General features: G+C 28.6%; 2 protein-coding genes across 2 annotated transcripts in view; one reads left to right on the top strand and one right to left on the bottom strand.

Moving 5' to 3' along the window:
- LOC108566295 (neuropeptide SIFamide receptor-like) overlaps positions 1 to 9888 on the top strand; it is a 39751-nt gene extending 29863 nt beyond the window's left edge. The window contains exon 2 of the mRNA XM_017926107.1: positions 9770 to 9888. Coding sequence (XP_017781596.1) covers positions 9770 to 9888 — 119 coding nt within the window. The remainder of the gene's footprint in view (positions 1 to 9769) is intronic.
- Positions 9889 to 11764: 1876 nt separating this feature from the next.
- LOC108566297 (pheromone-binding protein-related protein 6-like) lies at positions 11765 to 13390 on the bottom strand. The gene is made up of 5 exons (XM_017926109.1): positions 13319 to 13390; positions 13167 to 13255; positions 12998 to 13100; positions 11907 to 11971; positions 11765 to 11852 (listed from the first exon to the last, which is right to left on the bottom strand). Exons 2-5 carry the CDS (start codon positions 13203 to 13205, stop codon positions 11835 to 11837), a joined length of 225 nt encoding a protein of 74 aa, XP_017781598.1. The 5' UTR covers positions 13206 to 13255; positions 13319 to 13390; the 3' UTR covers positions 11765 to 11834.
- Between the last annotated feature and the right edge of the window lie 6 nt (positions 13391 to 13396).

The raw sequence follows: 13396 nt of genomic DNA, 5'->3' as shown, positions 1-13396 counted from the left end.
CAAAGTACTAATAAAATTCTATTAATATAAAAAATAATAAGTTTTTAATTCTTTTCTGAAATTATTACTACAATTTTACCAGTTTTCAGTAACCTTTTTGTATTTCTTTTCCATAATCATATTTATATTTTGTTAATTATTCAGATATTTTTGTGTAATATGACTAAAAAAACATTATTATCAACCAATTTTGTCATCATATTAAAATTATTACTCAATATGTTCAAAATTCGTCTATTGCTCTTGATTCTTGGAAACTTATATCTTCTAAAATACATCCAAAATCACATTCGAATTTTACTTAATAATTTCTCAATTAACTCAATAATTAACTATATTTGTCTAAATTATAATTAGATAATAGTATATACTTTTTATATAGTTTTATATAGTATATAGTTTTTTAAACAAACATTTCTCATTTTCAAAAAAAATCTGAAAACATTTGTAGATTATTAAATTGTAATTAATGTATAGAATGAACTAATATTACTTATTTGATTCTGTAACTAGTAATATTAATATAAATATGAATCTCTGAAATAATAATTTCAAACTTTATTGATTCATTTCACTTTTATTTATAGAAATATAAAAGGAATTGGCGGTGTTTTTTTTCTTCTTATATATACACTTTTTTTTACCTTCCCTTGAGTTGGATCAAATTTCATAACATTGTGTTGTCCAAACCGGAAGCGGAGGTGACGGAACGACTCGTGACATGTTTCCGGGACAGGCTTTTAAGGAAACCGCGAAAGCTTATTACATCGATTTATCCATCGCTCACAAACACTCTTCTATATTATTTTTTTCTCTCTGTCGCTCTCTCTCTCTTATCATTTTTTTTTTAAGATTTAATATAGCTTCTAGACAATACGGCTCCGCGTCTGTCGGGATGAGAGGTCGGCGACTGTATGGATAATAAAAAAGGACTAACATCCTTCGCTATCGACGTCCATTTATCTTAAACACTGTGGAAATGCAATATCTGTATACAAAACGAAGAGTTTCTTTAGTATGAAAAATATGCTATTTCCTACTACTTAATATATATACTTAATAACAATATTATTTATTTGGTCTAGAGTTGTTTCAATATTCTGCCTAAATAATAAATTTATTCATATCATAAGATTAAAAGCCTTTAGAAATTCATTATATAATAATTAATATACATAACTTAATTAATGTATGTAAATTGACTGCTTTTGTATTATTTACGATAAAAAATTTTGATAAATTTCGTGCTTCTTTCACGAAACTTAAACATTACATCCTCCCAGAATTTATTAGGTTTTTCATCAAAAAAAACGTTTTCAGGTAGGTTTTCTATTTCGACTAAAAATTTATAGTTGTTGAAGTTAATGGAATTTTGAAAAAATACAAATTTATGGAAATCAGAAAGTGCATTGTCTGGTGAATATTACAACTTTGTCCGCCTCAAAAAAATGTTGTTGAGTAGTAAATTAAAAATAAGGGCTGATATTATGGTAATTTTCGTTCGAAAATTACTAAAACGTTTGTTTTTTTATGTTTTTAATATCTTTGATCATTCACGTATCGTGTAGTGCGGGTTATTCTTGATCAATGTCTTGATTTCATCATTATGTTCTTAAAGTTAATTTATCTAAAGCAGAATATGTCTTAGTTATTGCATGAATGAAATGAAATGAATGAAATGTAGTAAAAATGTTGTGGTAGTAAATTCTCGAGTCTAGACGATAAGATAAAAAATAATGTATTCTAAATAAAATCGAAGAGGAACAACAAAACAAACTGCATACATTATTTCAATGTCTCAGCTATTATTTTGAATACTTTCATTGAATTCCTTTCCTTTTCATTTGTTTTTACGCATATTTCATAACAAAAATAACTTGTCAAGTAGCGCTTAGTGTGTAATTATAACTCAGCAAATTATTAGGATATGAGTGAATTTAATACATACTTTATACATTATTTCAATGTCTCAGCTATTATTTTGAATAGTTTCATTGAATACCTTTCCTTTTCATTTGTTTTTACACATATTGCATAACAAAAATAACTTGTCAAGTAGCGCTTAGTGTGTAATTATAACTCAGCAAATTATTAGGATATGAGTGATTTTAATACATATTTAATACATTATTTCAATGTCTCAGCTATTATTTTGAATAGTTTCATTGAATTCCTTTCCTTTTCATTTGTTTTTACACAAATTGCGTAACAAAAGTAACTTGTCAAGTAGTGCTTAGTGTGTAATTATAACTCGGAAAATTAATAGGATATGAGTGATTTTAATACATATTTTATACGTTTATATCAAAAGTATTTCAACAAGTAAACATACTTAACACAGTACTTGGCAAGTTAATATTTAATTTTACTTTTTATGCAAATTTTCATTAAAAAAAAATCTGTTTTTACTAAAATAAATCACATTTTTGGATTTGCATATGAATTATTGAATAATTACTATTTAATAATTAATTACAACTTATAAAAATTATTATAATATTCTTCTAATTAAATTTACCAAAAGTACATGGAGTTTGTTTATGCACCAATTATATTAATGTACTTAACAAATGTCTCAAAAATAAACAAGAATTATTTTTTTCATTAAGGATTAGAATCTGCATCATTGTAATGTGTAAGTATAAACTGGATCTGCGGAGAAAGTGAAACAAATCGTCGTTAAAAATACTTTCGTTTAATGTGTGGGATGGTTGCAGTACTCGAAAGAAAGTAGTCTTTTGCAGGAAATAACAGTAACATTAACCTAGTTGTCGAGGAGGAAAATGAAAAGCAATAAAAAAAAGGATGCAAAGAATGTAGAGCGGAAGAGCGCGCACTATGACCTCAGTTAAAGCATTACATCCTGAAAATCAGGGAATTATTAAAGGAATTATCATTCATTCAAAAGGGATGCGAAACAAAAGGGAGCGGCGGTCTTGACGAGGAGCAGTAGGCCTATGACCTAAATTCAACTGTACACATACAGGCATTCCATTCGCAAAAGGAAACCCGGTTAACATTTACCCCCCTTTGTACTCGACGCGAAATTCCATAACGAATGCAGAATATTAACAGCCAAACGCGAAGCTCAATAACTGAAGAAGAAAAAGAAAAAAACGAAAGTAAAAGCTTATCCAGGTTTGCTGTAAATCACAAGTATAAGAGAAGAGAGGTTAGGTGGAAGAAGAAAAAAAATGTATAACGAGACAACGGCAATAAGGTCAAGTTGAGTAACAGAATCAAGCACTTCGTGCGGGTAAAAATAATGAGGGAAGTCTGCGGCGTACGTGCCGGAATTAATTAGAGATAGAGATGGGCTTTTCCATTGATTGCCCACTTCTGGTTCGGCCCTGTGCGCGTTCGCTTTTCGGACCCTTCCACCGATCGTGTATCGGATTCTATTACAAAGATTAACGCCTTCCCATTTCGAGTAATAATATCTGGGCCTGCAGGATATTTGCAGCCGCCGCCGCCGCCACTCCAGAGATACCAGGATGAGAGCAACCGATGCAAGAGTAGTCCAAGGTCACACACTCTAATTGATTCTCGTAATCGCGCGGAAAGGACGCTTTGATTACTTTTATTTTACACACTTCATCCAGCTGCGACCTCGACCGAATCATCAACAAATCGCATAACCGAATTAAGAAGAAAATATATTTATTTATATATATACAAATGAATAAAATGTATACGCGGTTGAGACTAATACAACTTCTGGCTGGAATCCAAAATAGAGAATGCTACACGACATCATTCAGCGAAGTGGGAGAATGTCAAAAGATATTGCAGTTGCTGCGAAAACTGGAGGATGGAAATGTTTGTAAACGGAGCTGGGACTTCAGTAAATAAATCAAAACAATGATATGTTTATGCGAACGTATGGAGATCGAATATTACGTAATAAGTATAACGTTCATTGCAGTTCTGATCAATATCGATATGTTATTGCGGTAAGAAAGAAGAGTTTTCAACAGGCTGCACGTTTCTTAACTCTTGAACAAAGTTTTCAAAAAAAAAAACAGCAAATTATACACAGATTTATTACTGTGTCCACTTTAAAAACTTATCCTAATACCATGCAGATTAATTAATTTTTCGTATAAAAAATGAAACAATTTCATATTTTAAACACATGCATTTTGCAACTAATTCACTTTAAAAATTTTACTGTAAGATTAGTAAATTATTAAACAAAGTTTAATAATCGCAAATCCTCTTGAAAATTTGTTATTATTTGTATAAATATAGAAATATTCAAGTAAATTTTTATAAAAAATATATTTTTAAAGAAATACTAATAGAGAATTCATGGAAATTAGAGGAAATGTTCAATACAATGAATATTACGTAATAAATATAACATTTATTGCAGTTTTGATCAATATCGATATGTTATTGCGGTAAGAAAGAAGAGTTTTCAACAGGCTGCACGATTCTTAACTCCTAAACAAAGTTACCAAAAAAACAAGGAATTTTAATTAATTTTTCGAAGATTAATTAATTTTTCGTATAAAAAAAAACAAACAATTTGATATTTTAAACACATGCATTTTTCAACTAATTCACTTTAAAAATGAGTAAATTATTAAACTAAGTTTCATTTTCAGCAAATCCTCTTGAAAATTTGTTATTATTTGTATAAATATAGAAACATTCAAGTAAACTTTTATAAAAATATATTTTTAAAGAAATACTAATAGAGAATTCGTGTAAATTAGAAGAAATGTTCAAAGCAATGAATATTACATAATAAATATAACATTTATTGCAAATCTGATCAATACTGTCATGTTATTGCGGTAAGAACGGAGAGTTTTCAACAGGCTGCACATTTCTTAACCTCTGAACAAAGTTTCCAAAAAAACAACGAATTAAACACAAATTTATTACTGTATCCACTTTCAAAACTTATCCTAATACCACACAGATTAATTAATTTTTCGTATAAAAAAAAACAAACAATTTCATATTTTAAACACATGCATTTTGCAACTAATTCACTTCAAAAATTTTACAGAAAGATTAGTAAATTATTAAATTAAGTTTTATTTTCAGCAAATCCTCTTGAAAATTTGTTATTATTTGTATAAATATAGAAATATTCAAGTAAATTTTTATAAAAAATATATTTTTAAAGAAATACTAATAGAGAATTCGTGGAAATTAGAGGAAATGTTCAAAGCAATGAATATTACATAATAAATATAACATTTATTGCAGTTCTGATCAATACTGTCATGTTATTGCGGTAAGAACGGAGAGTTTTCAACAGGCTGCACTTTTCTTAACTCCTGAACAAAGTTTCCATAAAAACAACGAATTATACACAAATTTATTACTGTACACCACTTTCAAAACTTATTCTAATACCACACAGATTAAGAAATTTTTCAAATAATAAAAAAAAACAAACAATTTAATATTTTTCAACAAATCCACTTTAAAAATTATTAATTATTAGATTATTTAAACTTTTATCAAAAAAATAATAATAATTTCATATTTAATCACATTGAATTTTCAGAAAATTCTCTTGAAAATTTGTTATAGAAATATTCAAGTAAACGTTTGTAAAATATATTTTTAAAGAAATAGTAATAGAGAATTCGTATCTGAAAATGTAGAAATTGTAATCTCTGGTGAGCGGAAACGCATTGAGGAAGAGCAAGGAATGGGAAATCGATGTGCTCGGTTTCGCCCACCCTCATGTAAAAAGGAAATTGTAAAAGCGTGCAGTACCGCTAAATTTTCCCTAATCGATGCTCAAAACAAATTTAGAACTTTTAATTGGACTTCCTTTCTAATTCGGATCAAACGGCTGAAACAGGAACGAAACACCAAGAACCACAGATACATAAAAATAAAAGAACTAACGGAAGCTTTGAAGTGTTCGTTTTGTACGAATTTTGTTTAGATTCCGGTATTATGATATTGCGGAAACGATGATTGTTTTGTGTGCATAGCACACTAACCCAGATGAAGGTTGACTTCTGGTGTATAAATCAACAAACGGAAGAGTGATTTAATTAAATAAGAGCGCACGAGCGAACGAACGAACGTTTGCACGAAACCGTACTGTAAATATTGGTCTGTATCCTTACCATAAAGGATATAGCGTACTTTATTAACCGGTATAATAATATTGACAATATACAGTATCATTTTATGCACTCAAACTCGTATTTGTTTACTTTTTGGCAACGTTTCAAAAGCTTATGTCAATTTTATTTTCATTGAAATATATTTGACAGTTAAACCAGAAATGTCACAACTGTCACAACATAACCTATGATTTCAGCTGTAATGGAAATATTCTATCTGCTTTTTATAGTTTTCTTTTGAGAAATACAACTGCGTTTTACACGGAACTTTATTTACATGTTTTCGCTTTTACACAGTCTATTTTTCAAATTTAAAGTAAATGTTGAAAATAAAGTGAAAAAGAACATTTTTTTTTACTTTCAATATTTTTGTTTGATGTATGTAAAAAATTGAAATAAAATCATAATCATATGTTCAGGAAAACGAAGAATAGTTTTGTAATGAAATGCTAAGACACGTTTATATCGAGAATTTTGATAGTAAATTACATCATAATTATAAATGTCAAAACTATTATATTTCAAACATGTTATACCTACTTAATTCAGCTTTAATATCTATATCTAATCTTCTGGCTGCCTTTGTTGTTTTTGAGATATACCATAAAGTGTAAATTGTTACGAAATGTTAAATTTTGGCAGCAATTAAAAATTTAACTAAAAATGCAATAACTATACCATTATACATATTTCATAGATTCAGCTTCAATATTGATATTCTCTTGTCTAATTACTTTTCAGTATTCAGTATTCGATAAATACTCTAAAATGTAATTAGGATACAAAAATTTAATTTTACATTATACATATTTCATAGCCAATATTTTCAATTTTAATATGAATATTCAATATTCTAACTTTAAAAGTTGCGAAAAGTTATGTCATTTTTATTTTCATTGAAATATATTTGACAGTTAAACCACAAATGTCACAACTGTCACAACATAACCTATGATTTCAGCTGCAATGGAAATATTCTATTTGTTTCTCATAGTTTTCTTTTCAGAAATACACGGATCTTTGTTTATACGTTTTCGTTTTTACACGGTCTATTTTTCTAATTTGAAGTAAATGTTCAAAAGAAACAATTTTTTTGACTTTCAATATTTTTGTTTGATGTATTTAAAAAATTGAAATATAATCATAATCATAGGTTCAGAAACCTATCTACCGCGTAAAACGAAGGATAGGTTTTTAATGAAATACGAAGACACATTTATATAGAGAATTTAAAAAAAAGTTAAATTTTGATACTGAAAGAAATCATAATTATAAATGTCAAAACTATGATATTTCAAACGTTTCATACCTAATTAATTCAGCTTTAATATCTATATCTAATCTTCTCGCTGCCTTTTGTAGTTTTTGAGATATACCATAAAGTGTAAATCGTTATGAAATGTCCAATTCTGACAGCAATTCAAAATTTAACTAAAAATGACATAATTATACATATTTCATAGATTCAGCTTTAATATTGATATTCTCTAGTCTGATTACTTTTCAGTATTCGATAAATACTCTAAAATGTATTGGGATATGAATAGTCAATATTTTTACCTCAAAAGTTATGAAGATATTTAACTGTGACAACCAATTACACGTAAACTTTAATAACTATACCATTCCATATATTTCGTAGACAAGAGTTATAACTTTATTATATAAGTTCAATATTCCAACAAAATTTGATAGTTTTTGAGAAATATTAATAATTGTAAAGTTACTACTTTTCCTGAAAAAAACAATAGCAAAATTTGACAGCTTTTTTCAGTGAAATTATATTCAATATTCTTCATTATTTTCATAGTATTTGAGAAATACTAACACAAAAACATAATTACACTGTTTTTTTGAGAATGGAAAAATTGACATCGAATTACAACATAAACCATAACTGTCAAAATATTATCTTACTATTGTAGTATAAATGTTGTATTGAAAGTATATAATTCTGAAAAATCTATACATAATTTATAGATGATGGAATAATGCCCTCATTTTTTGTGTCTTCCGTTTTAGTCTATGTATAAAATAAAAGACAAGCAATGAGTAATGGTTCATGTAATGGGATATGAGGAATTGTAGTCGGCATGTTTAGCAATTGATTTACGATACAATGGTAATGCGATTACCAGTTAAATCCGCTGACAAATGAATATTCAACGGCGGCGATGCTTGAAGCGTGGATTTTTATATTTGTTAATTCCACACGAACGAACAGATTGGATTCGATGCGGCTGGAATAGAAAGAAAGAATAGAAAGAAGAAAAAAAAACACGAATAGGATGAAGAACAGAAAATGGATTGAAATAAAGCAAACAGGAAAGTGTGTATGCAGTTTGAATGCATCCGTATGGTTTCTGCAAAAAAAAAAGTAAAAACTGTTGGATGATTTCGTGCAGGAGTTAATGAAAGCGAGACGCCGTGCATATTTAATTCCACCAGGAGATTTCTCATTTTCATCTGGATGCTCGAAACGTGTGCGAAAAGAGTTAGGATGCGCGCCAATAAACAATGCTACAAAAGAAGTCCTTCGCCTTGCCTCTGAATAATAAAGGACATGGATGGAAGTTCTTCCTTTATGCTCAGCATTAATTTAACTTTTCTTGCGGAGAGAGAGAGAGGATCTGCACGTGGGGGGGGATGAGGGTTGAAAAGGGGATTAAACACCGATGACATTCATTAATTCACCTTTTAGGGATTCTTCGCGAACTTCCCTGAAGCTCCATATTCAAATCACAGCAAGGAGAAGCCCTTTTCCCGAATATTCGACGGGATATTTAATCAACCCGCCGCCGATTGCATAGTTGCCGGCACTTCCTTGAGCCGTGATCTCGAAGGTCAAGGGTTGAATACGAAACGGCCCTTTTGTGCCGATCAAAAATTACTTATCCATTGAAATCGCTTAATTGCACACGGATTCCATCCGGACAACAACACGATGCGAGAGCACAATGAAAAGACCCTCTTCTCCACATCTTGTTTTCCGGCATTCGAAGAAATCGTAGGGATAAATAGGAAGAAATATTGAGCAGATCAACTAGCAGCATTTTTATAATGGGAATTAATTAGGGACGAAATGCTGATGTCTGCAGCCTCCGACAGGATCTATATATTTTTTTCTGCTTTCCCTTCTATCTTCCATTCCTTTATTCTTGGTAGTTGGATTAATTAGGTCCTTTTATATAATTGCTTAATTTCGGGATAATAATCGATTCGGCCACAATCCCTGATTTTGACGTACATCAAGCTCATGGTCAATTCAATTACACTCATTACATTGACACAATTAACTAATCATATTTACATCACTTATCTTTGAAATGCGTCTATATCGAAATCCGGATAATCAAATTCCCGACATTGTGGAAATCCCGACAACCATAATCCCGACAGTCTTTAAAATCCCGACATGGTCTAAATCCCAATCTCGGTGATATTTTTATCATCATTATTTCAGAAATATTCAAATTTTCAAATCTTGACAAATATTTAGTTAATTATTATATAAGTTTGAACGTAGGCTCAGCTATTATAATATATGTTCAGAATGGCTTTGAAATACGTATCTAATTTGTTATATAATCATGTACAAAATGTAATTTCTTAATAAAAAGTAACAAAAAATTGTTTCTAATAAATGTGTGTCTTCTCTTTTGCAGCTTGGGTGCTTGGATGGTGGATGTGCAAGACCGTCCCATATATACAGGGTGTTTCTGTTGCCGCCTCCGTCTACAGCCTAATCGCAGTATCTTTGGATAGGTATGTACTACAGTTATAATATAAACTATACAAACAATACCTCGCATAGTCTGGTTTCGATTAATACGGATCCACTATTGTCCAGTTCTAAAGTGTCCAAACAAACTAAGCTTCAATTAAGCAAAATAAATTCTAAAAAATCCAATCCACATCCAAGTCTCTTTATCTTTATTTACTTACTCGATTAGTCCGGTTTCAAACAGTTCCATTATCCGAACTATGCGAGTTATTGCTGTATCTTTTAATTGAAAAATGTTAAATAATTTAGTTTCTAATTAAAAACGTAGTCACTACGTTTCTTTTAGAGATTATGTGCGAAACAAATGTTTACACATTGGAATAAAATATCTTATTTCTATTCTTCTGATAAATCTTCTTAGTACCTTTTTTTTAAAGAAAAGTTAGTGATTTGTGTAGTAATATACAGATTGTTCTACATATTTTTATATTTTATGAAATTTAATTTTAGAAAAACCAAATTCTTTTTTTTTGCACAATTCATCAACTTCAACACTTAGACACGTGAATAAATTACCAAAAACACTTTACAAAACAAATCACTCATTCAGCAAATCCATTTTAACATTTTCAAATTTTATGAGTTGTAATTTTATGTGTTTTTAAAAGAAATACAAATTAATTATTAACACGAATATTCGTGTCTTTTTTTACTGAACATAATCTATGAAATGAACAATAGAACTGTTATTCATAATTTAGTTAAAATTTAATTTTTGAGGTAAACATGAAACATTTCCATCGTTCATTTAAATACCAGTAAATAATAATTAGACGAATATTCAGCTATGCATTAAAGTTATTATTATATTTAATTAGATTTCGCATGAACACGTGCATTGCACAGTAAATTACATGAATGTATATATTAATTAGAAGAGAGATTCATGCGCGCATAATTATATTACAAACAGGGATGTTTATGTTGAAAAGATCAACATCGTTTTAGAATCTACGAAAGAATGTCGGTTTTCTCGTTTTTCATAATACTAATTATTTGTTTTTGGTAAAAAAAAATTTTTTTGTTCATGAAATTCTCACTATTTAAATTTACTCATTTTTTTCGTATTACTAAACGTATCTGAATTTAAGACGCGTACACATCTGAATGCGACCACTTTTATTAACATAACTAAGTGATTTACAAAGTTTTCCAATTAATTAAAGACAAATAAAAAATCTTCAACAAATATTTGTCGAAGAAAAGAAAAACCAATACAAATGTGATTGATATTTTTTTAATTATCAACTGTTTATGTATTTTATTCATTAATTGGCAAGAAGATCTTTGCAATTTTCCTCTTAATAAATTAAATAATTTTATTCTAAACATTCTAAACAATATTTTTTTATTTAAACATTATAAAATTTATATCAAATTGGTGACAATAATTAGAGTTAATTTAATGATCTAATTTATCACTAAGATATTATTGCACAATGCGCCTTATAATAAATTTTTCAACTACATTTTGGTTAAAATAATGTGTAGATGAAGAAACTGTAAATCCTTAACAAATCAATTATACAATTATCTAACAAAAGTTCGCTAAGTAGGCGTTAGTTCATTTGTTTATGAAAAAACAAAAGTTGTTTGTCAATTTATTAAAGTCTAATGATATTTCATGTCAAATTTCAAGAAGATCGGTAAGAATTGATAGGAGAAAATGCAAGATTAGTGATGTAATGTTGGTAGAAATTAGCCAACTTAGCGAATTTTTACACCCTCGTATATTTTAGTTTAAATTAATCTTCAAATAAAAATTTCATTCAACAAATTTAAGTAACATTTATTTTGTAAATAAGAAATTTTTTTACAAATATTTTTTATATTCAAAATGAAGGTTATCTAAATATAAACATTAAGTTATTTTTGTATTGCTTTACTATTCTACTATATAATTCCAGGTGATCATAATCAATACATTGTCGTTTTACATTTATTATTTAGAAATAGAAATATTCCTGAAATTTTAGAAAATTAACTAAATTATTTTGTTAATTACAAACAAATCTTACCTGGGGTTTTACTTGGAACAAGCATTTATTAAACAAGAAAACTGTTTCGCAGACATCTGAACCAACTAAAAGTTTAAAGTGGTATTTGAGTAATTATACTTCATCACGTTATTTTTTTGTATAAGATAATATAATACAGCAATAACTCGCATAGTCCGGATTATGAAATAAGCTAATCTCCTGGACTGTTTGAAACCTGACAAATCAAGGACTTTTAAAAAGTGTTTCTCTTGAAATTTTCAAGCTGGATTATACTGAATCCAGACTATGCGAGTAACTACTGTAATTATTTTGTACTTGTATCTTTTCATTGTGTCTTTAATAAAAATATACTTTTTGAAACTGGATTATATATGAAACCGGACTAAACGAAGTAGGACTATACGAGTACTTACTGCAATTACTTTAATCTTGTTATTGCTTATTTTAATAGAAATATACTTTTTGAAACTGGATTATATACGAAACCGGACTAATTGAAGTCGGACTATGCGAGTAGTTACTGTTATTATTTTATACCTAATTCTTTTTATTAGTTTTTTTTTTATAAAAATATACTTTTCGAAACTGGATTATATATGAAACCGGACTAACGAAGTAGGACTATACGAGTAATTACTGTAATTACCTTAATCATGTTATTGCTTTTTTTAATAGAATCATACTGTTTTAAACTGGATTATACTAAATCCGGATTAATCGAAACCGGACTATGCGAATATTTACTGTAATTATTTTAATTCTGAATCTTTTTATTGCTTTTTTTAATAGAAATATACTGTTTGAAACTGGATTATATATGAAACCGGACTAATTGAAGCCGGACTATGCGAGTAGTTACTGTTATTACTTTATACCTGATTCTTTTTATTAATTTTTGTTTATAAAAATATACTTTTTGAAACTGTATTATATATGAAACCGGACTATGCGAGTTTTGATACCTTATATATCTTTTCATTGTCTTTATAATAGAAAGAATTACAGCAACAATAAAAATTGAAAATTGAAGGATTACTTCTTTGATAAAGATTGGAAATTTCATGAAGTTTGGTTTTTGATATAATAATAAACTAACAATTATTTTATACCTGTATCTTTGCATGCCTTAATATTCGATGCATAAGGTGGTCTGATGTTTTCAGGAATGGCATTGATCAGTTTTTTATAATCGACAGTGCCATCAGCTTTTATCTAAAAAGATAAAAACAACAATAATCTTGCAAAATGTTACAAAACTAAGAAATCATCATAAAATACCACTCCCATTTTTGCCCACCAACACTTCAAGTAACACATCAGAGCCCTGTCCTCGACAAATTTCCCATCAGCTAATCCTTCCAAAACGTCTGAAATATTCCGCAATTAATTACAATGTTTATATTACAAAATATAATAAAAAAAAGTAATACCAATATCAACACCGCTTTCTGCAAGACACGATGTTCTTATCACTTTGGCGACGGTTTTGAAGCAGGAAGGAATATTAT

Source organism: Nicrophorus vespilloides, unplaced genomic scaffold (assembly GCF_001412225.1).
Source record: "Nicrophorus vespilloides isolate i.1.1-1 unplaced genomic scaffold, Nicve_v1.0, whole genome shotgun sequence".
In the NCBI taxonomy this organism is placed as follows: domain Eukaryota; kingdom Metazoa; phylum Arthropoda; class Insecta; order Coleoptera; family Silphidae; genus Nicrophorus; species Nicrophorus vespilloides.
This window is presented reverse-complemented; position numbering and strand designations above follow the sequence as displayed.

Bases quoted from the DNA above. Each gene is read 5' to 3' on its own strand.
- LOC108566297 (XM_017926109.1), bottom strand. From the start codon at position 13,205: ATGTGTTACTTGAAGTGTTGGTGGGCAAAAATGGGAGTG. The intron at 13,101-13,166 runs GTATTTTATGAT...TTATCTTTTTAG, and splicing joins GGTGGGCAAAAATGGGAGTG to ATAAAAGCTGATGGCACTGT. The intron at 11,972-12,997 runs GTATAAAATAAT...TTAAACTTTTAG, and splicing joins TAAGGCATGCAAAGATACAG to TTGGTTCAGATGTCTGCGAA.